This window comes from Podarcis tiliguerta (assembly GCF_965153285.1).
Source record: "Podarcis tiliguerta genome assembly, chromosome: 2".
NCBI classification, from domain to species: Eukaryota; Metazoa; Chordata; class Lepidosauria; order Squamata; family Lacertidae; genus Podarcis; species Podarcis tiliguerta.
Genome location: NC_139535.1, coordinates 102,619,703 through 102,645,659, shown reverse-complemented (window position 1 = coordinate 102,645,659; position 25,957 = coordinate 102,619,703). Strand labels below are relative to the sequence as shown.

The 25,957-nt window shown below is 44.8% G+C and overlaps 1 protein-coding gene across 1 annotated transcript; it reads right to left on the bottom strand.

Moving 5' to 3' along the window:
* Positions 1-582: 582 nt before the first annotated feature.
* Positions 583-22,371, bottom strand: UTP6 (UTP6 small subunit processome component). The gene is made up of 19 exons (XM_083427570.1): positions 22,159-22,371; positions 20,230-20,314; positions 19,371-19,412; positions 18,755-18,847; positions 17,777-17,824; positions 16,461-16,524; positions 15,567-15,685; positions 14,035-14,112; positions 11,549-11,630; positions 10,143-10,224; positions 9,350-9,531; positions 8,094-8,173; positions 7,898-7,975; positions 7,037-7,216; positions 4,748-4,828; positions 3,583-3,692; positions 3,387-3,453; positions 2,007-2,079; positions 583-841 (listed from the first exon to the last, which is right to left on the bottom strand). Exons 1-19 carry the CDS (start codon positions 22,248-22,250, stop codon positions 684-686), a joined length of 1,794 nt encoding a protein of 597 aa, XP_083283696.1. The 5' UTR covers positions 22,251-22,371; the 3' UTR covers positions 583-683.
* Positions 22,372-25,957: the final 3,586 nt, after the last annotated feature.

The following is a 25,957-nucleotide window of genomic DNA, read 5'->3' as shown; positions in this document are numbered from 1 at the left end:
GGGAACCCTAGTTCAGGCTATTACTTTGAACTAGAGATGTCTCTTGTAACAACTTTAGAGTCCAAATGAGCTAGTTTAAGATGGGTATAACAAATTAATCAATTGTGTAACAATAAACAGCTGGAAGAGCCAGGGACAAAGTGGTTACTGCAATAAATTTAGGTAGGTAGCCATGTTGGTCTGACGCAGTCAAAATAAATTAAAAAATTGTCCAGTAGCACTTTAGAGACCAACTAAGTTTGTTCTGGGTATAAGCTTTCATGTGCATGCACACGAAAGCTTATACCCAGAACAAACTTAGTTGGTCTCTAAGGTGCTACTGGACAATGCAATAAATTTATTTGTTTGTTTGTATAGCGCTCTTCATCCAAAGATCTCAAGGTGGTTCATACCAATGTAAGCTTTTCTTTCCGTGTCTTCCGTATTACGGATCAACAGAACACACATAACAATGTGCCAACTGTTTCCTCTAACTCCACTCTCATTTTCTTATAGTTCTTTTTTTCCACTGGAGTACGCCGTATGAACACCAGTCAGAATCTTTGATCCACCCATCAAAAAACCAACAATGAAGAGAGAAGGCCCCCCAAAAATATATTTATTTGCCTTTGGGTTACAAATTTACAAACAACATTTAAAGTAGGTTTAGCTCTTAAGATAAGACACATCTAGGATTACATTTCTCACAGGTGTCCAGTTTGCAGCAATGTGTACTTTGAAATAAAAGTTTCAACGTGTTCTCCCTGCAACATTTTCATCGCCCTCCAGTGAATGCTGCCGCAGTTCTCAGGTTTGCCTTGGGACTGAGTCAGTTCCTCTCTGATGTAATCCAGCCAAATATCTTCAAAGGAAGAAAAAAGGCTAGTTAATATTGTGATAATGGAAATGCCCCCATGGGCCCAAAACGTAGAAACACATGACCCTATGTATGTTCCACCATTGGGGTATATGTGTGGAGTGTTGTTGGTTTTTTTGCAAAATCTGGGACTAAACACTTAGCAGTTGCTATAGTACTTACAATAGCTCCTTTTTAAAGATTATGTACTCCGCATCAAAGATGAGAAAGTGCTTCCAGCAGAGGTGGTGGGTTTCGATTTACGTTATGGTGTATGTTGAACAAGGGTCGCGGGTGGCGCTGTGGGTTAAGCCACAGAGCCTAGGACTTGCCAATCAGAAGGTCCACGGTTCGAATCCCCACGACGGGATGAGCTCCCGTTGCGTGGTTCCTGCTCCTGCCAACCTAGCAGTTCGACAGCACACCAGTGCAAGTAGATAAATAGGTACCGCTCTGGCGGGAAGGTAAACAGCATATCCGTGCACTGCTCTGGTTCGCCAGAAGCGGCTTAGTCATGCTGGCCACATGACCCGGAAGCTGTACGCCGGCTCCCTCGGCCAATAAAGCGAGATAAACGCCGCAACCCCAGAGTCAGTCACAACTGGACCTAATGGTCAGGGGTCCCTTTACCTTTATATGTTGAACAATGCAGACATTGATGATGAGCAACCTTTGGGCAAAGTCCAGAGTAAAATAACTTGTGCACAACTTTTAAAAAAATATCCCTTTCCTGTACATTGGATGGCTCTGGCTACCACAGCCTTATGGCCAGCCCCCAGGTTAGCCAGATGCTTAATTCTGGGGATTTGAGGGGTGGTGTGGGGATTTCATCTGAGAGACGTTGCTATTTGGGCTGCCTGCTTCATCCTTATTACCAGGCATAGGCAAACTCCGGCCCTCCAGATGCTTGGGACTACAATTCCCATCATCCCTACCTAACAGGACCAGTGGTCAGAGATGATGGGTATTGTAGTCCCAAACATCTGGAGGGCCAGAGTTTGCCTATGCCTGCTTCTTATGATTCTGGCCTAAGTAGGTTCTCAAGATGACACGCAATAAAATCCAGTTTTTTGCGTGCGTGTGTTTAAATTTACTCTAATCAAAATGCAGATGGAAGGAAGAGAAGATCTCTGGTTATACCCACAACACTTGAAGAAATAAAACTTCTTACCGGGGTCTGTGGCACCGAATTCTCTCAAGGCACGTTCATAATATTCTCGGATATTGGACATTTTACAGGATTCCTTGGAGGTAGAAAAAAAGCGGGGTAACTAAGGATGCTGAGCCAAAGGTTACAGCTGCTAAATAGATTTGCCAAGTACATAAAACAGTGTATTGCTATTTAGTCCTTCAGCCCATGAATTAAAAGGGCACAGGAATAAGAGCAGAAGCTGTGACAGGCTTGGGCAATAAAGTATTGAGAAGCTTTCCCCTCTCACATGGCACTTTTCCTGCCTCACCACCCAAACCCATAGCCTTGAATGCTTCCCCTGATATTCCTTTTCCACTACCCCACCATACCCCCTGGAGCTCCCCAAAAACTATATGTAAAACACACATATTCCTATCCCACCAGATGCAACCTTGGGCAGCAAATAACGTGAAAGTTAAAAACATTCAGAAAGCTTTATTCCAAGACAGAACACAAGTCAATCCAGCTCAGAACTGGCTGGCAGTGGCTCTTCAAAGTTTGGGGCAGGGTTATCTCTCAGCCCTACTCAAAGCTGCCAGGATTTGAACCTGGGACCTTATGCACGCAAAACAGATGATCTACCACTGAAGGCACAATGAAGCTTTTAAAGGTTCAATGTTTTGCTGTATCTTTATTATATGTGCTGGAAGCCTTTCAGAGTGGCTGGGGCAACCCAGTCAGATGGGCAGGGTACAATGATGATGATGATGATGATGATGATGATGATGCTAGACTACCAAATAGGCAGAGTAGGCACTGATCTATGGGCCCCACACCTTTTAGTGCCCCTGCAATAATGTATCAAAATTGGTTTATTAAAATTGTTGGTTGGTAAAATAAAAATAAAAAATGTACTAGGCATCCACAACGTATAATCTGACACTGTGGAGATATGACCTTTTCCCCAAACAAACAAAAAAAGTATTAAAAAATAAGCAACATCTCTAGCTGTTTAGGGTTTTCAGAAAACAACACAACATTTTGAGTCATGTCAGGAAACGGAATAGCAACGATGCACTTGATATAGGTCAAATCCTTTAAAAAAGTTTCCAGATGTTTTCTAAAAAGGCACCTTTTAGTAGTCCAATCCCAACATATTCCAGCATATTAACCACTGCTCCCTTTAGAAAATTCACAGTGGCACATGCCTCTAATGATACAGAACATCCTAAAACTAAGTTTGTCCTAAGTTCAGTGGCGTAGCGTGGGGGGTGCAGGGGGGGCCGGCTGCACTGGGCGCAACATCTGGGGGTTAGGGTTGGGGGGGCGCAAATCCACGGGTTAGGGGACGCAAATTACTTGCCTTGCCCCGGGTGCTGACAACCCACGCTACGCCACTGCCTAAGTTACGTTACTTACTTGCTCCTTTTCAATCTGAATCATCTTCTTGAAGAACTCAAGGGAAAACGGACGGCTTTCATGCAAACTAGGACATAAAAGATGGTGTGTGAGGGATTCAGTGTTTTAAAAACCATCAGAGAAAGCGGAAGAAATAAATAATTGTATTTATATGTGTGTGTATATGTGTGTGTGTTTCAGAAGGAGTTCTTCTAACCTGGTAAAGACTTTCTTTGCTTTCTTATAGCCACCAGCCCTGTACGCCCATTCGATATACTTTTCCTTCATGGTTACCGAGTCAGCAGGCAGTGTGGCTGCCAAAGATCTCTGCAAGTTTAAACATAAAAAGAACCTGAGCACATTCAGAGAAGACCTGTGAAGCTCTGAAGCACATGTCATGGACTATGAGGAGCTGCCATATTTTGATCCGAAGTGGGATATTTCAACCCAGAGAGCTAAGGATTCAAATAAGAGAGCAGGACTGGTGTACACAGATGGAATAATTCTGAGTACATCTGAGTACATCTTGTAATTCTGCGACTGTCCTTTCCAAATCAATATACAGTCATACCTTGGTTTTCGATCAGCTTAGTTCTTGAACGTTTTAGATCCCGAATGCCACAAACCCAGAAATGACTGTTCTGGTTTGTGAACTATTTTTGGAAGCCGAACATGCGACAGGGCTTCCGACTGGCTGCAGGAGCTTCCTGCAGCCAATCAGAAGCTGTGCTTTGGTTTCTGAACGTTTTGGAAGTCGAACGGACTTCCGAAACGTTCGAAAACCGAAAACTCAACAGCTGACAGCTTGGCCTCAGGATCTTGCACTCAGCAGAAGCCACGTGGCATGTTTGACTTCCGAGGCGTGTTCGAAAACCGAAATATTCGTCAACGGAGACGTTCGAAAACTGAGGTACCACTGTATTTAGAAATGGAGATTGTGTCTGAACGCATTCATACACACATTTATATCTGGGGTGCTTTCAATGGGTGTGCGCCCCCCCCCCCCATTTGAGTATTACTGTCTCCAGTCATTCTCCTCCTTCGCCCCCTTTCTTGCACCCCCCTCCTGCTTGGCATCCACTTCTCTATTGTCAGAGACAACTCACATCTTCAGCAAAGGCTTTCCCCAAGTATGGCAGCCAGATCGGACACTGTCTTCCCTCGCCAAAGCCCTTGAGCCCAACTTAGTCTGGCTCCTGTACTCTAAAAGGCTCTGTCTCGGGATCACATAATTTCTTTGACCTGCAGATTACCAAGCACAGTGCTGGTTCTAAAATTAATGCTAACATGATAATGTTGCTAGTAAAACTTTTCCCATCTGCTTTCCTGAATAGTTCTACCCATGCCGAGCTGTCGTTGTTTTCAAATAGGATATGTAATACCTGATAGAGTGCTTCCGTTTCAGGAGTGCTATTGACATTCTCACTCCATTCTGTACATAGAATCCATAACGGCAAGCTGTCCTAGTGGTAGGAAGAGAGAAAAATTAATTTTAGGCCATGGAAATACTGGGCATGATATGTTGGATGCGAGGCAAACACATAGGAGCCAGACCCAGCATTTGAGGCTATATGACAGCTATTTTTAAAAGCCACCAGAAAGCCCAGCGTGGGCTAGGAGATTAGGATGGCAGCAGAATTAATGCACTTATCTTCCTATTGGAGGGGTCTAGGCATATCAAGCATCTGGAACCCCTTGCTGCAGAGGATAATATCAATGGGGACAATAATAGGTGATACCTTTGTTCTAATTACAGGTGTTTAGGCAAGTAACTTAGCCCTTAACTTAAGCATTACAAGCAAGGGGTGTGTGGCACACCATCTTAGTAACTCTGGGGTGTCCCCATAGTCATGTGCCTTTCCCCAAGTTGCAGCTGCTGCCCACCCCCATGGAGTGCAACTTATACAAATTATTATTATTATTATTATTATTATTATTATTATTATTATGCTGCCTATCTGACTGGGTGGCTTCCAACAAATTAAAACACATCAAACATTAAAAACATACAGGGCTGCCTTCAGATGTCTTCTAGAAGCCAGATAGTTGTTTACTTCCTTGACATCTGATGGGAGGGCGCCACTACCGAGAAGGCCCTCTGCCTGATTCCCTTTAACTTCACTTCTCACAGTGAGGGAACTGCCAGAAGGCCTTTGGAGCTGGATCTCAGTGTCTGGGCTGAATGATAGGGGTGGAGACACTCCTTCAAGTATGCAGGGCCAAAGCCCTTTAGAGCTTCAAAGGTCAGTACCAACACTTTGAATTGTGCTTGGAAACGTACTGGGAGCCAATGTGGTCTCAGCCAATGTGGTCTCCCAGTCACCAGTCTGGCAGTGGCATTCTAGATTAGTTTTAGTTTCCAAGTCACCTTCAAAGGTAGCCCCCCCAGAGAATGCATTGCAGTACTCTAAGCACAAAGGCATGCATACAAGACACCCTCCCACCATGGCTGAGGAAACCCATAGTCTAGCATCATTCCAAAGGCATTCTGGGGGGAAAAACACTAAATGGAAGGTCCAGAGAATTTGCGCCTGTCCACTGGGGGATATAGGAAGCCCTGAACACATATTTTTTAGATGTCCCTTTTATGATGAGGCATGTAGAGAAACCATTGACCCCCCTGCTGGTGAGGCTTGCTGACCTCCCGGTAAAGCAAAATTTCGATCTTCTCCTGTTAGGCAAAGACCACAAGATGACCCGGATTGTAGCCAGATTCTGCGCACAGATCTGTAGGCGCAGACCATCCCCCAATTCAATCTAGTTTGTTAAAATTCCCAAACCCGGATCCACGGGCGACTTCAGGTTATTTCTCTAAGGTAGTCTATTTTGAAGTTTTTATGAGTTTACATGGCTATCGCACTTTTAAACTTAAAATCCATTGTTGTATGTTGTTTTAAATGTTTGTTTTGCTATTGGGATGGTAGTTCCATTTCTGTTTCTCAAGCTGGTCTCTGACCGTAATAAATTTCATCGCTAAATGGAAGGAGCAAATGAGAAGAGTTGTTGCCCCTGTCATCACAGTAAACATCCCTGAACACCATCTGTCCCCAAGATGAGGGGAACATTTCCCACCCACCCACCCAAGATCAGAACACATGCCCCCCCCCCCCAATGCAAGTGAGGTGCCTGTGGCGTTTGCCTCCTAGGATGGGTCATAAGGAAAGGGTTAAAATGGGTGTGATGTGATTGGCCAGTGAGAATGCAAGGGGGGAATAAAAGTTAGAGTGGGAGGTTTTGAAAGTCAGTTGAGGTTTGGGAGTTGAGAGTTGAGGTTTGGGAGTTGAAGAAGGAAGAGGGAGGTTTAGGTGTGGGTTGGTAGAGTTGTATTGTGAGAGAGTGAGAGGAATTGTTAGGTGGAGTCAGATAGATAGTTGGAATAATCAGTTTGGAGTTGTTAGGAACTAAGATTAAGAAACTGTCAAGGAAAACTAACTGAAACCATAAGCTTGTTCCTGTATTAAAAATAAACTTGATTATTTGTTTATGTTAACAACTGACTGGACTCCGTGTGTCCCCGTGAGATACGGGGTGGTGGCAGGGGAAAAAGCAATCGCAGTGGCGGCACAGGGTCAATAGACCGTCAGACGTCTGGGGGCCCTGTGTGGGATCGCCACACTGCCCCTCCAGGCTTGCAAACAGCGATCCTTTCATTCCAGGGGCTTGTCGCTTACCTTTGCCTTAACTGCTCTAAATGCTTCCTGGAAACAAGGGCCTACACCATCCGTGTTCAGCTGGAGTAGCAACTTCAGCCTCATCTCCCACATTTCTACCAAGTGGCTGAATCGTCTCGTTGCCGCTGCTGCCACCTCTTCAGCCTTTTCTCGGAGGTCGAGCCCCAGTAAGAGCTGGAGCTGACGAGATGCAAATCAAAGATAAAACGGAAGCCTTTATTGAGAAATGTGTCCCAAGACCCAAAGTCATAGAATCATAGAGTTGGAAGAGACCACAAGGGCCATCAAGTCCAACCCCCTGCCAAGCAGGAAACACCATCAGAGCACTCCTGACATATGGTTGTCAAGCCTCTGCTTAAAGACCTCCAAAGAAGGAGACTCCACTACACTCCTTGGCAGCAAATTCCACTGTCGAACAGCTCTTACTGTCAGGAAGTTCTTCCTAATGTTTAGGTGGAATCTTCTTTCTTGTAGTTTGGATCCATTGCTCCGTGTCCGCTTCTCTGGAGCAGCAGAAAACAACCTTTCTCCCTCCTCTATGTGACATCCTTTTATATATTTGAACATGGCTATCATATCACCCCTTAACCTCCTCTTCTCCAGGCTAAACATGCCCAGCTCCCTTAGCCGTTCCTCATAAGGCATCGTTTCCAGGCCTTTGACCATTTTGGTTGCCCTCCTCTGGACACGTTCCAGTTTGTCAGTGTCCTTCTTGAACTGTGGTGCCCAGAACTGGACACAGTACTCCAGGTGAGGTCTGACCAGAACAGAGCAGAGAAGTCAAGTCTTCTCGTTTCATGCAGTGTGGTGCTTTTTTATATATTTAAAAAAAGACCCAGCAAGAGCCATATACATCCTTACCCATTGCTGATAGAGAGAAGCTGGCAGCAACTGTAATTCATGAGCCCGGCTGCAAACACTTGATATCCTTTCCAACCTCTAAAAAAACAAGAAGAGATAAGGAAAAAAGAATGAGCTTCACTGCCACGCAGACTAGCCTCCACAAAAACAAAAGTAAACTTCTGAAATTGTCTGCAGGAATACTTAAAGCGTTTACCTTCTGCTTTAACTCTTCACTGTTTGTCTTCCGGTTATATCTTTCCAAGCAAAAAACGACGTAACGTTCCCACATGTCCTCTGGAAGGTTAAAAATGTTTTTCTTAATAAAAATGGCAGTCACTCCTTCTGAACGAAAACAACAACACTGCTTTTCCAAGACCCACTAAAGAAAAATTCAACTCCTAAGCAAAAGCTAGGGACGGGGGTGGCGTTGTGGGTTAAACCACAGAGCCTAGGACTTGCCGATCAGAAGGTCGGCGGTTCGATTCCCCGCGACGGGGTGAGCTCCCGTTGCTCGGTCCCTGCTCCTGCCAACCTAGCAGTTCGAAAGCACCTCAAAGTGCAAGTAGATAAATAGGTACCACTCCGGCGGGAAGGTAAACAGTGTTTCCGTGTGCTGCTCTGGTTCGCCAGAAGCGGCGTAGTCATGCTGGCCACATGACCCAGAAGCTGTACGCCGGCTCCCTCGGCCAATAAAGGTAAAGGACCCCTGGACGGTTAAGTCCAGTCAAAGGTGACTATGGGGTTGAGGCACTCATCTTGCTTTTCAGGCTGTGGGAGCTGGCGTTTGTCTGCAGACAGCTTTCCAGGTCATGTGGCCAGCAAGACTAAACTGCTTCTGGAGCAATGGGACACCGTGATGGAAACCAGAGCGCACGGAAACACTGTTTACCTTCCCGCCACAGCGGTACCTATTTATCTACTTGCACTGGTGTGCTTTCGAACTGCTAGGTTGGCAGGACCTGAGACAGGCGGGGGGAGATCACCCGGTCGCAGGGATTTGAATCTCCAACCTTCTGATCAGCCAAGCCCAAGAGGCTCGGTGGTTTAGACCACAGCGCCACCCGCATCGTGAAACCTGATTAACAATTGCAAGCGGATGAGAAGGACAAATGGACAAGCACTCGGAAAGCTTGCTGCCTCTCTTGCATTTCCAGATGGGTGTTTAAGCGTGGGAAGGAGGCTCATCGCGCATGGAAATTCTTCGCAGCATCTGCATGACATCATTGGCAAAAACCAATTGCCTTCCCATTTTCATTCAAATATACCCCTTTCGGGGGAAATCTGAACAGTTAAAAATTAATAAATAACCACACACGTATTGAGCTCAAGTCCATCAGTTCATAATTAAATAGGGAATCATGACTACATACATCTTCAAAGCTCTACCGCAAGAACTGGAAGTATCGTTTTATGTTTTAGAGATTTTATACTTTATAAATGCTGGTATATATTAGAGGCACAAGTTCTAACCTGTGGGAAGGGAGGCAACTGCTTCATCAAACACCATGCAACACCGTTCTTCTTTTAGGGCTGCTTCCTGTGCTTTTGACTGTTTGGACCGATGTTCTGAGGTGGGCAATGAGTCCTTCTCCAGCTCCTGCCGTGCTATGTAGTCCCACATAAGAGGATCATTGGCGTATTCTGCCTGCAGGCTAAGAGGAAAACTATCATGCTATTGTTCCATTCACTACCCTCTTCTTAGGAGGGAGCATTAAGAGTGCTTTGCTCTCCAAGCAGGCGGCTATATCACAACAGTGACATTTTATTTATCCTGAGATACTCTTGGCACCACTTCAGGTGAAGCCACGTCAGACATGCCAGAGTCTGCCAAGTCACAGTCTGGTCTACACAGGCTGAAGAACAGAATGGGGATGAGGTGGTAGACTGAAAGCGAGGAGATCACATCTGAATGCTTTCCATGTTAAACAAAATAATACTTCTAGCACAGTGGCTTCCAAACTTTTCTTTCCCACAGACCACTTGGAAATTGCTGAAGGTCTTGGCAGACCACTTAATGATTTTTCTGCCTGTTGTAACAATTGCAATGCGCTACAATGGATGATGATGATAATAATAATTTATTATTTATACCTCGCCCATCTGGCTGTGTTTCCCCAACCACTCTGGGCAGCTTCCAACAAAACAGTAAAATGCAAAAAATGCTGTATGATTTTTTTAAAAAAAAAACTGTATTTTTACAGACACGCTGTAGACCACCTGAATGGACCACACTAATTGTGCTCCACACCCACCCCAAACTTACTTTTCCAAAATTTCCTTTTGAAGGTCTTGTGTAAAATCAAAAAGTTTTGCAATTGACAGCAGTGACAGAAGAAACTCGGCACCTAGAATGGAGTCAGACAGACAGACAGTAATTTGGGGGGGTCCAGAACCTCATAAACAGTCTCTCTTAAGCCAGAAAATATTTAACAAATAAAATATTATAACAAGAGGATTAATTTAAAAAATGAATAAAACCGTAAGAACTCTCCAAACTTTGCTTGAAATGCATCTCTTTAATGCGGAGTGTCAAATTTTGCCGCAAAGCTTGGATTGACTTGTATGTGAACTTGCCTACACAATTCATGAATGCTCAGCAGCTGGGACAGATCAGTCTGTAGATCATGCAGCTCTTAACCTCAGGGTCATGGGTTCAAGCCCCACATTGGGCAAAAGATTCCTGCATTGAAGGGGTTCGACTAGATGACCCTCAGAGTCCCTTTCAACTCTTATGATTCTATATGCAGGTAATACCAGGTCAGAGACAACTGGCCCATCAACATGAGCATCCTGAGAGCAGCCAAATCCAGATGCTACAAGAAAGCTGAACAACTCATCCTACATACTAGTAAATATATTTCTTTAAAAGCTAGGTGCCACTTTTGAATTTAAAATCAGTCCCAAAATTCATAAAACCATTCGAAACAATAAACAAAAGTGAAAACATCCATATAGTCAATTTAATTTAATTTCAGCAACCTCAGCAGCCAGAACCAAACCAGAACTCGGTTATCAACAGTTGTGGAAAGCTAGGGTGAGGAGAGGTCTTTTAACTGTCTGTGAAAGTACCCCTTTGTCAGTAACACCTTCAGGGTTGTAGCCATGCCCAAGCCATTCTGTTAGAATGGGTGCCGCAATATTCACCCCAGCCAACCAAACTTCAGTCACCAGTGGCCTATATTTTTTAAAAAAAACCTAAGGCAGGTTGCTGGGACGCGGGTGGCGCTGTGGGTTAAACCACTGAGCCTAGGACTTGCCGATCAGAAGGTCGGCGGTTTGAATCCCCGTGACGGGGTGAGCGCCCGTTGCTCGGTCCCTGCTCCTGCCCACCTAGCAGTTCGAAAGCACGTCAAAGTGCAAGTAGATAAATAGGTACCGCTCTGGCGGGAAGGTAAACAACGTTTCTGTGCGCTGCTCTGGTTCGCCAGAAGCGGCTTAGTCATGCTGGCCACATGACCTGGAAACTGTACGCTGGCTCCCTCGGCCAATAAAGCGAGATGAGCGCCGCAACCCCAGAGTCGGTCATGACTGGACCTAATGGTCGGGGTCCCTTTACCTTTACCTAAGGCAGGTTGCTACTTAAAACACACACACACACACACAGAGAGAGAGAGAGAGAGAGAGAGAGAGAGAGAGAGAGAGAGAGAGAGAAACACAACATGGAGTTACCTTTGATTTTCTGAACAGCATTTCTGTAGACAACTCGGGCCATTGCACCATTAAGTATTTCCTCAGAATAGCTGAATTCACCCTAAAATTGCAGGCAAAAGTCAAGCTTTCATGTCCTAGACCCTTTTCAGATAAAAAACAATTCATGACACACAACCAACACTTTTTCTTCCACAGAGTTGCAGCCGGGGCCCCACTGCACATATGGGCCACTGCACTGCACTGTCAGAGAAATGCTCCACATATCTTGATAGGTGGACATTCCCCAATATTGAAAAAGCAACAATAGTGTGGCCTCTGGTTAGCTTTGTTGACATATATTTTCCATAAGGCACAGAAGGTCACAAGAAACTTGCAGCTTGTCAACGTCTTCTAGAAGCAACACAATACACTTTGGCGGGCAGGGTCAGGGAAGGTCAAGATGGAATAATTTAGCTTTTTCCTACCCACCACAAGCCATTTGGATGGGGTGGACTACATGTTCAACAGAATACATAAATTAAAAAGAAACTTGGCAAAGAACCTTTCACAAGAGGTGTGTGGTCTCTGAAAGAGCGCAGTCACTCAACAAAACACAATCTGGTTTTGGCCTTGCGTTTGTTAACAGCTGTACAAGTTACAAGAACTGTTCCACAGCACATGTCCCAAGCTAATGACTCGGCACTATTACAGGAGCACAGAAACATGGCTCCACAGGAGAAAGCTGCGCCAGCGACGTTCCTCGAGTCATGTAGACTCTGAGCTGCACTTAAAGGGCAAGCACAAGACCAATTAAGGGATAGCTGTTTTTGCTTCAGGTGTCTCAAATGGACACATAGCACAGGAAAGTACAGTGGACGCTCAGGTTGCGAACGTGATCTGTGAGGGATGCACGTTCGCAACCCACAGCTGCGCACACATGGGTTGCGATTTGGCGCTTCTGCGCATAGCGTGATTTACTGCTTCTGCGCATGCGCGACCACCGAAACCTAGAATTAACCCGTTCCGGTACTTCCGGGTTTTGGCGGTCTGTAACCTCAAAAAATGCAACCTAAGGCGTCTGTTAACCCGAGGTATGACTGTACAGTGGTACCTCGCAAGACGAATGCTTCGGAAGACAAAAAACTCACAAGACGAAAGGGTTTTTCGTTTTCTGAGTTGCTTCGCAAGACGGATTTCCCTATGGGCTTGCTTCGCAAGGCGAAACGTCTTGCACCTTTTTTTTAAAAACCGCCAATGCATTCCTACGGGAAACCGTCAATACACAGTGGTGCTTCGCAAGATGAAAAAACTCGTAGAACGAAAAAACTCGCAGAACGAATTAATTTCGTCTTGCGAGGCATCACTGTACTGTATAAGCGTGTCGTAATTTATTGTATCACAAACACTTCAAATGATACAACTTAACTGTCTAAGTCAGAGGCGGGAAAACGTTTTCCAGATTAAGGGTCCCCATACCCTCCTGGGCCATGTTTTGGGGGATGCACACCAGTGATGGGAAGAGGGCCAGAAGCAGCCGAAAGTGAGTACAGCAACTGTTGTGACACTTTACCGTACAAAGTTAAGTGCATCCCAGTCGCCAGGGCCGGATTTAGGTTTGATGAGGCCCTAAGCTACTGAAGGTAATGGGGCCCTTTATATGTCCAGCTGTCCTTTGTCAACAACAAATTGTCGCTGTTTTTTGGGTTGAATATATGCTATATGGTAATTTATGGACCTAATGGGTATCTAAAGCCATTTGCACGTAACAAAATATGTATGTTATCAAAGTAATTGTTGAACTGAAATACAATTAAGAACAAGTATCTTAACAGTGAAATACAATTAAGAAGAAGTATATTGGGTACAGAAGTACTGTTTTGGGGGGACAGGAGACAGGCGGGTGTGGAGGTCCTGAATGGGGTAGCTGTGCCCCTGAAAGACCAGGTGCGCAGCCTGGGAGTCATTCTGCACTCACAGCTGTCCATGGAGGTGCAGGTCAATTCTGTGTCCAGGGCAGCTGTTTATCAGCTCCATCTGGTACGCAGGCTGAGACCCTACCTGCCCGCAGACTGTCTCGCCAGAGTGGTGCATGCTCTAGTTATCTCTCGCTTGGTCTACTGCAATGTGCTCTATATGGGGCTACCTTTGGGCGGGGTATAATTAATAAATTATTATTATTACGCAAGAGAATGGGGCTCTAAGCTATAGCTTGTTTAGCTTATACGTAAATCCGGCAGTGCCAGTCACACAACGCTCACAGGTTTCCACAAACACACACGCATCTCCACCCAGGGAGGTAAGAGGCACCTGCACAGTTCAAGGACTTATTTCAGCCAAGCAAAAGCACTTGAGAAGGGTGTAGAGACAGGCAGAAGAGGAGAGTGGCCTGGGGACAGGAGATGTAGCCTGGAAAAAAATCCCAAGGGCTCAACGGACAGGTCTAGAGTTTCCCCACCCCTGACCCAAGTGGAATTGTTTCTGGCACAGGCAGAAATTTTCCGTGACAACGACATCTCACTTCTTACCAGGTCCATCTTCGCTTGCTCAAATTCTTTCTTCTCTTTCCTTTGCTTTTCGGCATTCATGAGCTCCATCCTGAAATACTACAGAAACAAAGAAAGGCAAAGAGGGGAAAATGAGGTGGCAAGGGCTTCAAACGCCAGTGGAGAAAGATTCCTTGTTACTACTGTGGTTAATAGTGGTGCTGATGTAAAACGTAACTGGAGTAAAATCTGGAATAGGAAATCAGCCATTTTGTGGCACGCTCCCAATTAACCATGGTTCAGGGACTCCCAGCATTATAACTACAGTGGTGCCTCGCAAGACGAAATTAATTCATTCCGCGATTCTCTTCGTCTAGCGGTTTTTTCATCTTGCAAAGCAACCCTATTAGTGGCTTAGCGGATTAGAGCTATTAGCGGCTATTAGCGGCTATTAAAGGCTTAGTGGATTAGCTGCTAAAAGGCTATTAGCGGTTTAGCGGCTTAGAAAAAGGGGGTGGGGAGCGAAAAAAAATCTCAAGACTCGCAAGACATTTTCGTCTTGCGAAGCAAGCCCATAGGGAAATTTGTCCTGCGAAGCGCATCGAAAAACGGAAAACCCTTTCGTCTAGCGGGTTTTCCGTCTTGCGAGGCATTCGTCTTGCGGGGCACCACTGTACTACTAAAAAAAAAATTAGCAGTCTTCTTCTTAATACTTTGCATTCGTGGTTCTTTTGACTTTTCCCTCACTACTGTTCTTGAAACTGTTGAAGACTTTGCCCGGTTAAGCGCTTCACCAGAAACTGACGCCATGATTGTGGATAAACATGGCTGTTTCACAACAACAGAGGCTACTATTGACACATAAAAATAATGACAACAGTGGCGATCAAGTTGGCATGTTAAAATTTTAGAGAGAAATTTTAAAGCTCCCCTGGACTTTTGATGATTTTAACAACAAAAGCAATACTAAATTGCATCATTTTCAGGCTGCAAAGACAAAACACGAAGGACTTCACAATAACTATTGCATATCTTACTTTCCCACCCATGGTAAAGAGAATTACATCTGTAGTTTTTCCTGGCAGACACACTCAGACTCAATGCCTACCAATGAAAGAAGGGCATCATACTATTATATCGAAAGTTATACGTATATAAAAAAGCAACAGTATGTCCAACCAGGCTCACTTGACACATTCATTACATCTCCTTAGGCACTAAACGAAACCATTTCTCTTCAACCAGGCCTTTGACTGATTAGCATTATATGGCTTTTTAAATGTGTCTGTGGGAGGGGGTTATTGGTTTGTTTTGCTTCGTTTTATTATGCATTTTGTGTTTTCATTTTGTATTTTTCTGTTGTGAATGGCCCTGTGATCTTCGGAGGAAGGGCAGTATACAACTACTACAACTAAAAAAAAAGAATAATTTGCCAGTGAGGATGGAAAACCAGAATGGCGTTCTATTCTTCAGTTCAACAAACTAGCAGTCAATCAACAAGCAGATCTTAGCTGAAACGAACTAGTTAAACATTTGCAGTGGAGGAGGGGGGAAGCATCAGAATCACATATTACCTCTTGATACAGTTTGGGACATTCTGGATGGAAACGCAACGCACGAAGGAACAACTGCCGGGCACTTTCAGATGACAGACGGTCCTCCATTTCCCATTTTGCAGCCATGATCCAGAGAGCTACAACAGAGAGAGAGAGAGAGAGAGAGAGAGAGAGATGGTGCTATTTTAAGACAGTCACTGCAAAACCAGCTGACAACCAAGAAGTCATTCCAAGTAATGGTTCTTATGCCTTGTTCTGCTAGCCTCGCCTTCCCCAACTTGGTACCTTCCAGATACTAAGGTAAAAGGTAACGGTACCCCTGCCCGTACGGGCCAGTCTTGACAGACTCTAGGGTTGTGCGCCCATCTCACTCAAAGAGGCCGGGGGCCAGCGCTGTCCGAAGACACTTCCGGGTCACGTGGCCAGCGTGACATCACTGCTCTGGCGAGCCAGAGCCGCACACGGAAATGCCGTTTACCTTCCCGCTAGTAAGCGGTCCCTATTTATCTGCTTGCACCCAGGGGTGCTTTCGAACTGCTAGGTTGGCAGGCGCTGGGACCGAGCGACGGGAGCGCACCCCGCCGCAGGGATTCGAACAGCCGACATTTCGATCGGCAAGCCCTAGGCGCTGAGGCTTTAACCCACAGCGCCACCCACGTCCCTTACTGCTAGACTACAACTTTCATCATCCCTGGGCATTGGCCACACTGGCTGGAGCTGATGGGATCTGGAGGACACAACATTGGGGAAGGTTGCTCTAGTATAGCAATAACTCTAGTATAGCACAACCTGTTCCATCAGCTTAAATGAGCCAGATCAGGCAAGCGAATTGTGCCACTGCCAGGATATCCCACCCATCTTTTCCAAGACTGCCTATCCTGCTCACTTCATATACAAGCTTAAGTACCGTACCTGGTTTGTTGGGATGAAGAGCTAACATGGCTGAAAAGACCTTGCTCAGCTGTATTTTCCTGTTCTATTAGGAAACAGAAAGCATCATATCACTCTCTTATATTGTGTACCTTTTCAAGTGAAACAGATTCACCTTCATTACAGAGGACTTTGATACTGTTTGGTTTGCCATCTTACAGTGAAATATACCTGGATCTGCACAGCAGGCAACTTACAGTTTTTAGTACCTGCAGTGATCCATGCGACGGTCACCTCCAGGCTTGACTACTGTAATTCACTCTACGCAGGGCTGCCCTTGAAGCTGTCCCAGAAACTACAGCGGGTGCAGAATGCTGCAGTGAGGCTCCTCACGGGGTCTCTGCCATGGGAGCATATTCACCCAGTGTTTTTCCAGCTGCACTGGCTCCCGGTAGAGTACAGGGTCAGATTTAAGGTGCTGGTTTTGACCTTTAAAGCCCTTCATGGCCTATGACCCTCGTACCTACTGCCTCTCCCGGTATGCCCCACAGAGAGACTCAAGGTCCATAAATAGCAACACCCTAGTGGTCCCAGGCCCTAAGGAAGTTAGATTAGCTTCAACCAGAGCCAGGGCCTTTTCAACTCTGGCTCCGGCCTGGTGGAACGCTCTGCCTCATGATCCCTGCAGGATCTGATTGCTTTCCACAGGGCCTGTAAGACAGAGTTGTTCTGCCTGGCCTTTGGCTTGGAGCCAATTTGATTCCCTCCCCCTCTTTCTTTTTTCATTTCCTTTCTCCTCCTGCGATGAGGCTACATTTTAATATTTTATTGTTTCAATATTTTAATGTTGTATTTTAATTTTGTTTTTAAGTTGTATTCATTCAACTTGTTTTTATTATTGCTTGTTAGCCGCCCTGATCCCAGCCTTCGCCGGGGCAGGCGGGGTATAAATAAAAATTATTATTATTATTATTATTATTATTATTCCCCATAACAAAAGCTTGGGGTGGTCAGGCAGAACAACAAAGCTCAAACAGCAGCAAGACTGTGAATATTTATTTAGCATTTATTTATTTATCACAAACTCTGGCTGTTGTAAACTCTGTCGTGCATATATATATATATATATATATATATATATATATATATATGAGACGGAGACAAATTCCCAGTACTGATAGTACTGGCAGGTAAAAATATCAAAAGCAAGTCCAGTCGTTCCAACAAATCCGGTCATTTCAACAAGGTTCTTCCAAATTATCACAATGCAAAGACCACATCCCGTGGCTCCCTTGAAAGGAGGTTCAACTGCTTATCAGCTCACAGCTGAAATGAGGAAATTACACTCTGATACTCACCCATTTCTTGCAAAAGGCCACATGAGACAACCACAGCTGAAGATCATCCTATGGAAGTGAAACAAAAAGGAGGGTACGGGTAAGCTAAGAACACAACAAGTACCATTAATCCAGAATTGTTATCCTTTTTACAACAATGGCGTAAGGAGCAAGATATGGGAAAGTCAAAGCTTCCACAGCCAGCAATTGAGAAAAGAAACTATGGAATGAAGAAGTGTCTCAACTAGCAGTCAGTGATGGACCTGTCTTTCAGGAGGAGGAAGAACCAGTATTCTAAAACAAGCATTTTAGAAACTAAAAAGGTAAAGGGCCCCTGACCATTAGGTCCAGTCGTGGCCGACTCTGGGGTTGCGGCGCTCATCTCGCTTTATTGGCCGAGGGAGCTGCTGTACAGCTTCCGGGTCATGTGGCCAGCATGACTAAGCTGCTTCTGGCAAACCAGAGCAGCGCACGGAAACACCGTTTACCTTCCCGCCGGAGTGGTACCTATTTATCTACTTGCACTTTGACGTGCTTTCGAACTGATAGGTTGGCAGGAGCAGGGACCAAGCGACGGGAGCTCACCCCATCGTGGGGATTCGAACCGCCGACCTTCTGATCAGCAGGTCCTAGGCTCTGCGGTTTAACCCACAGCGCCACCCGTGTCCCTATTTTAGAAACTAGAAAGCTACAAATTGCAACTGGTTTGTTCTTGGCTTATCACTCATGGTTTGTTTGGAGCAAGACAACCCATGAGCCCAGGTTTGAACAGAACACTAAGCCAAACTCTGTCACAGCTCCAAGAAAAACAGCAGCAGCACCAGGAGAGGAGTGAAACAGCTGCTGTTTTCTAACTATGTCGCTAGGACACCTGCTCATTCATACTTAACTGCAGTTTGGCTTTAGAATTATGCACAAATTATGCTTTAGAATTATGCATCATGTTACACAAGAGGTTATACAAAATCATCCAAGTGCTATAGAATAAAACAGCCTTACACTCCATTTTGTTGTGGCCCGTTTGAAGACACCATGTATTCTCTGCAGAATGGAGTACTCAATCTCATCTTTCTTGAACGAGTAGCCAGTGCGCTATGGAAAACAATGACCAACTTTACAATCCTTGGTAAATTCCATAAGGACCCTGTCAGGGAACTGCCATCGGAGCTGGAGGCGGAGAGAAGGCTCCAGAGGGATGCCGGAGAGGGTCCCAGTAGGGAGAGAGGCAGCCCATCCACTGGGGAAGGAAATCAGCGTAACACCAGTGGAGAAGGGGGGCAGATGGGGGAATCGGAGAGGTGGCTCCAGGACTCCTCGCCAGAGACCAGCGGAGAGAGTACGGGTACTCCGCTGCCCACACCCTCCCTGCGCAGAAGACTTCCGCGCAGGGAGAGTAGGAGGAGACTGGGCGTCAAACAGCTTTTATGCTGGAAAAGGTTCAAGAAACGCCCACTGACGGATTCTGCCAGCGACTGAGGCAGCCACGAAACTTGAGGCTGTCCAGACAGAAAGGGTTCAACCAGGTAACCTAGCCAGGAGTGGCGGCAACTTACGCACGAGCAACCCCTAGAACCATTACAGACCCCTTCAAGTTTTCAGTTACATGTCAACTTACCGCTCTTCTTTTCTTAATCAATTCCAACAGATTGATTTCATACTGAACGGGAAGAAAATATTTAGAAGGTCAACAATACTTCAAGGATGATAAAAACCGAGCAATAGCTAGCACAGTAAAGCCATGCATTTATTGCTTTATATAGATTTTATGTGATATTATATAATAACAACTGCAATTAAGGCCTGTAATAATGAGGTGAATAAATCAAGAATTATCCAGTGCCCATTCATCCTAGCTACTAAACATGGAGAAACGCTCCCCCCCCCCACTCAATCAGTGGGCTGAATCCTCTTGGATTTTGATGGAACCAAAAATATACATTTACCACTCTCTCTCTCTCTTTCTCTCTCTCTCTCTCTCTCTCTCTCTCACACACACACACTTATTTCTCTAGGTAGGGTCCAGAAAGACTTCTGTCTATTCCTAAGAGCTGCTGCTAATCAGTGCATAGACCAGGGATGGGGAACCTGCGAACCTCCAGATGTTGGTAGTCCAAACCCCTTAAACCTCAGCCAGCATGGCCAATTGTCAGGGATTATGGGACCTGTAGTCCAGCAACATCTGGAGGGTCAATAAGTTATCTAGTCGTCTGGTGATATAAGGCAGCTTCCTCTGTTTTTAAAAGGCCCTCTCTACATCCTTACAACTGCATCGTAATTAATGTATAAAACTGCTGCAGCAAAATTTAGAACCAAGAGATATACCAGACTGTGCATTTGAAAACTAAGCCAAGCTTTATTGCATTATGTTTTCAGTTCACATTTTTAAGAAACACCAGAAAATATTATGCTTGTTAACTGAGATAAATCTCAAGAGATGAAAGCATACCGAAAATGAATCTTCTTAAGAAACCTACCTGAATGTAACTGATAAAATTTTCCTTATGGAGTGCTCTCCGTTGTATTTTATATTCAAGGGCTAATGTCTTCTTAATAACCGCCCTGCAGAAATACAAAAAGGCAACATGCTTCCATGGTTCCCAATCCACAGAAAAACATAGGTATCACAACAAATTGAGGTGTTAACAACTCAATTTCCTCCTTATTGTCCATGTCTGGTGAGGGACATGCAGGTTCTAAATCGGTGCCTGGCTGCTATAATGGTCTGGGTGGGGGGCTGATAAAATCCTGAAAAGATGTTACTGAATATATGGAAAATAACTGCGTACAGCTGACAACGTTGTCAGCATTAAGATAAATTCCACAGTGTAAATAAGTTTTGAGGGATGTCACAATGGAAAAGCGACTGGCATAGTTTTTTGTAAAATATGCAGGGATATAAAATATATATGATGAACCATGAAAAGAGAAGAAGGGAAGTCTTAAGTATGTAAAATGTTTATCTGAACTTGTAAAACAGAAGATTTAATAAAAATCACATTTACTAAAAATAAAAGATGTAATGGCTTGGCTGTGAAATTTAGAACCCACGAGATATATCAGAATGTGCATTTGAGCACTAAGCAGTGCTTTCCTGGCATTATATTTTCAGTTTGCATTTATGAGAAACAAAAGACACAGTTGGTAGCACTGAGATAAATTCCACAGTGTAAATAAGTTTTGATGGATGCAATAATGGAATAACTGAATGGTATAGTTTTTGTAAAAAAAAATACAGGGATGTAAGATATGTAAAATGAACCATGCAAAGAGAAGAAGGGAAGTCATTGATATCTTAAGTATGTTAAATGTTTCTCTGAAATAGTAAAAACTAATAAAAATCATATTTATTTTTTTACAGAAGATACTATGGCTTGGCTGCTTGCAGGTCTGCCGAGTAAGGTGAACAGCTTGCTCCCTACCACCCTTGAAGGAGTAGGACCAGGGCTGGATTTAGGTTTGATGAGGCCCTAAGCTACTGAAGGTAATGGGCCCTTTATATGTCCAGCTGTCCTTTGTCAACAAATTGTCACTGATTTTTTTGTGTTTAATATATGCTACAAGGTCGTTTATGGACCTAATACGTATCCAAAGCCATTTGCACGTAACAAAATATGTATTTTATCAAAGTAATTGTTGAACAGAAATAAAATTTAGAAGAAGTATATTAATATATTAATAGTGAAATACAATTAATAAGTACATTAATAGGTAAAGGTAAAGGGACTCCTGACCATTAGGTCCAGTCGTGACCGACTCTGGGGTTGTGGCGCTCATCTCGCTTTATTGGCCAAGGGAGCTGAATCCGGGTCATGTGGCCAGCATACCTAAGCCGCTTCTGGTGAACCAGAGCAGCGCAGGGAAACGCCGTTTACCTTCCCACCGGAGTGGTACCTATTTATCTACTTGCACTTTGACATGCTTTAGAAGTGCTAGGTGGGCAGGAGCAGGGACCGAGCAACCGGAGCTCACCCATCGTAGGGATTCGAACCGCCAACCTTCTGATCGGCAAGTCCTAGGCTCTGTGGTTTAACCCACCGCGCCACTCGCGTCCCAAGTACATTAAATGTGAAATAATTATTAAGCTCTAACTTAAAATGGTTGGGGGCCCATTACTTACATCACAGGAGCCTACACAACACAAAACACTGTTGCTGTATGTAGGTTTTATTTTATTTGCTTTTTATCTTACATTTTGGAAACGTACATCCAGGGGGTTTTTTCCTTTAAATTTTTGGGGGACCCCAAGAGAGTGTGACCCTAAGCTAGAGCTTGTTTAGCTTATACGTAAAACCGACCCACACAAACGAGGTTCCCTTTCCCCACCTTCCTGCTTCCACCCCCAATCCATGGGGTCGTTCCCTCCCTAGATCCCCGGGGATCGCGGAGATCCCGCCTCGCCCAACCTGATCTCTTTGGTGGTGAGGAGCCCGACCCTCCCCAGCTCCTCTAGCTCGGGGATCCGGTCCTCGATGCGCTGCTCGGTCCTCTCCGCCATAACCGGGAAAGGCGACCAGCCTCCGAGCGCCGGTCTCTATCTAGATGCACAGCAGCAGCGAGCAACACATGCCCGCGCCAGGAGAGAGACTCGGCTTCCGCTTCCGCCGGGGTATCGCCGCGTTTCCCTTCCGCGCAGGGCTCGCTGCCTCCCTGCGGCTCCCAGGGGAACTGCAGCATTTCTGGCACCGGCCGGGAAAAGGGGTCAGGGCAGATCAGGGCCGCTTTGTCAGCCTTTCCTCCTCCGCTCCTGTGAAAGGAAAACCTGGTCCAGACCTGAGGTGCGATGAGGGCCTGGTGACAACTGAGTTGCTAAGATGTGGACTATACACTTCGTTAATTCAAGGAATATACACTTCATTAATCAAAATTTACCAATTTCTGTGAAACACCCCCAGCAAATTCCTACTAATCTTGTCTTCCATACTACAAACGCTCTCATTCGGGATCTCCCTCTTTGATATATCATCTGCAACACTCTAAAATCAAAGGAGTTGCATTTATCTGGCACAGATAGTGTGAAATATCATGAAAATAATGGCATCGAGTGCCAGCTATAAAATACTAGCTGTACCTTCCCCACAGAAGCACCCAATAAAACAAAACAAAAATCCAACCTGCAATCTGAATGTGTAAAGGTAAAGGGACCCCTGACCATTAGGTCCAGTCGTGGCCGACTCTGGGGTTGCGGCGCTCATCTCACTTTATTGGTTCAGGGAGCCGGCATACAGCTTCCGGGTCATGTGGCCAGCATGACGAAGCCGCTTCTGGCAAACCAGAGCAGCACACGGAAACGCTGTTTACCTTCCCGCCGGAGTGGTACCTATTTCTCTACTTGCACTTTGACGTGGTTTCGAACTGCTAGGTTGGCAGGAGCAGGGACCGAACAACGGGAGCTCACCCTGTCGCAGGGATTCGAACCGCCGACCTTCTGATTGGTAAGTCCTAGGCTCTGTGGTTTAACCCACAGCGCCACCCGGGTCCCAATCTGAATGTGTAGGATAAATTATTGTTCACAGTACTATTCAGGTAGGTCTGACGCAGTCGAAATATATTTTAAAAATTAAAAAAATTGTCCAGCAGCACCTTAGAGACCAACTAAGTTTGTTCTTGGTATAAGCTTTCTGAAGAAGTGTGCATGCACATGAAAGCTTATACCAAGAACAAAGTTAGTTGGTCTCTAAGGTGCTACTGGACAATTTTTTATTTATATATATATATTAATACTATCTATGACAGCCGTTGTTCTCCACTAGGGGTCAAAGCTAGGTGGAAATGTATCTATTTAAAAATTATTATTATTATTATTATTATTATTATTAATTGAATTTATATACCGCCGTATACCCGGGGGTCTCAGAGCAGTTCACAGAATAAAATCAAGATATAAAACTATTTTTTCTATAAAAAGAGGTGCCAGAGTTCACCACGAATGCCTCCCTCTTTCTCTTAGAATGGCAATGGCGCCCACCTGAGAGGAGCCAGAACTGAGTTCCGCCGAGTTCCCCCTGAGAGGGAAAAAACCCTCCTTTTGACCAGTTTTGAGAGCAGCTGCACCAGGAATTCCCTTCATCCTTCCCAAACTGCAGTTTGTTTGTTTCCCCAGCATGTTTTATTAAATTTCCACAAATTTCACTCATACATTCCAATACACAATAGATTTTTTTCTTTGTCGACTTCCCATCCCGTTTTTCCATGATGTTTTTTCAATTTCCCTCCTTGCTGCACTTTGTCTTCTCTTCTGTTATATCATGGCAATAAGACAATAGTCTCTTAATTCCTTCTGTTGCTCATAGTCCAGCTCGTGAATTCGTCATACTATCATATTTCTTTAAATTGTTTTATGGAAGAATGGAGGCCTTTTTCAAACAATCAGCATTAGGTTCTCTTCTTTTAGCTGTTAACTTTCCTGATTCATCACTTTACTTATCGGTTCTTCTTTGGTGAGAACTTCACCCTTCCACCAAACTACAGTTTCTCTGGATTCTTTCACAGAAGGCACTGGATTGGATTTGGATTTGGATTTGATATCCCGCTTTATCACTCCCTTTTAAGGAGTCTCAAAGCAGCTAACATTCTCCTTTCCCTTCCTCCCCCACAACAAACACTCTGTGAGGTGAGTGGGGCTGAGAGACTTCAGAGAAGTGTGACTAGCCCAAGGTCACCCAGCAGCTGCATGTGGAGGAACGGGGAATCGAACCCGGTTCACCAGATTACGAGTCCACCACTCTTAACCACTACACCACACTGGCTCTGCTGGGTGTTAAACTGGTAGAAAGCCAATATAAGGTTTGTTTTAGATATGCCTTAAAAGGCTTTTTGAGTCTATAGTAGGAAGACTTGAAAGGGCATTATTTCCCTGTCACACCAAACACATCGGATTTGAAATGCTCAGACTGAGCCAGAGTTTTCCAGGGCTTTGCTCCAGAACCTACTTTCAATGCCAGGGTTCACTAACCAGTACATATAAGAGAGGTGATGGAGCTTACTATATCCCCCGACCTGAAATATTTCCCCTATCTGAGTATGTTGAAGATGGGCTGTAATTACTTTAAATTTTCACTGAGCACATGTCTAAGTAGCATCAGACTGCAAGTGCTGTGGGAAATGCACTTTGAACATGGCTCAGAGGTACTGTACTATAATTAAATCTTGTTCCAGGATTAAGCCTGACACAAAACTAGGGCTTGGCACCTGAGCCCTGGTTCCAATTAAGCCCTTAGGGACTATTTGACTAAATGTTTGTGTAAAACATTTTGCAACTTCTCAAGCTCAAATCTTATTGTCATTTTCAAAGCACACATTTGTTTGTTTGAATTGATCCTGAATAAAACCAGCCTGAGATGAAAGGGAAGGGGCTTGCAGATTAGAAGATGTGACTGCTTGGCAAAAGGGGAATAATAAAGGTTCATCCCTGACCCAGAAAGTGTGCTTTGGCCAGGATAACTTCAAATGTTTAGCTATATTCCTGTCGAAAAAGATCATTCCTGGTACATGTTTAAACAGCTAATGCAAGCTCTCTTTAAAGAGAGCATCCTTACTGCCATCCAGTGGCGTAGCGTGGGGGGTGCAGGGGGGCCGGGCGCAACATCTGGGGGGCGCGCTCGCACTCGAGTGCTAAAATCCATGGGTTAGGGGTGCAAATTACTTGCCTTGCCCCGGGTGCTGACAACCCACGCTACGCCACTGCTGCCATCCCCATACAGATAGGGCAGCAGGACAGGTTAAATGCTTAAAGCTCCCCGCCCTTGAGAATGCCTTTCATAACAAACAGGTTTCAAAACGTGCTCTCACATTTTGTGACTCACCCTTGTGCCAAGGTCAGGCTGAGAATAGTTGTATTTCTGTATTGCTGCAGGCCCTGAGAACGGATGTATTTGTATGCTGTTTTAGGAGGAGTTCTGGCCTCGAAGAGCCAGCTGCAGTACATTGTAGCTGCTACAAACTGTAGAGGTGTTGACGAATGCATATGTTCCAGTGTGTGTGAAACAAATCCAGATTTTGTGATAGGAATTTTCTGGTCTTAGATATATGGTAATGTTCATAAGTGTACCAACCAAGCACATACATAGATCAGCACAGGAAGGCCAACCTGGAACCATTTCGATTCCTAAACTGACCAAATGTTTTCTCTGCAAGGTCAAAGTGGGAAACCTCCCCATTGTCTCTTTCCTCACAAATCCTGTCTTAAGGACACATTTAAGATAT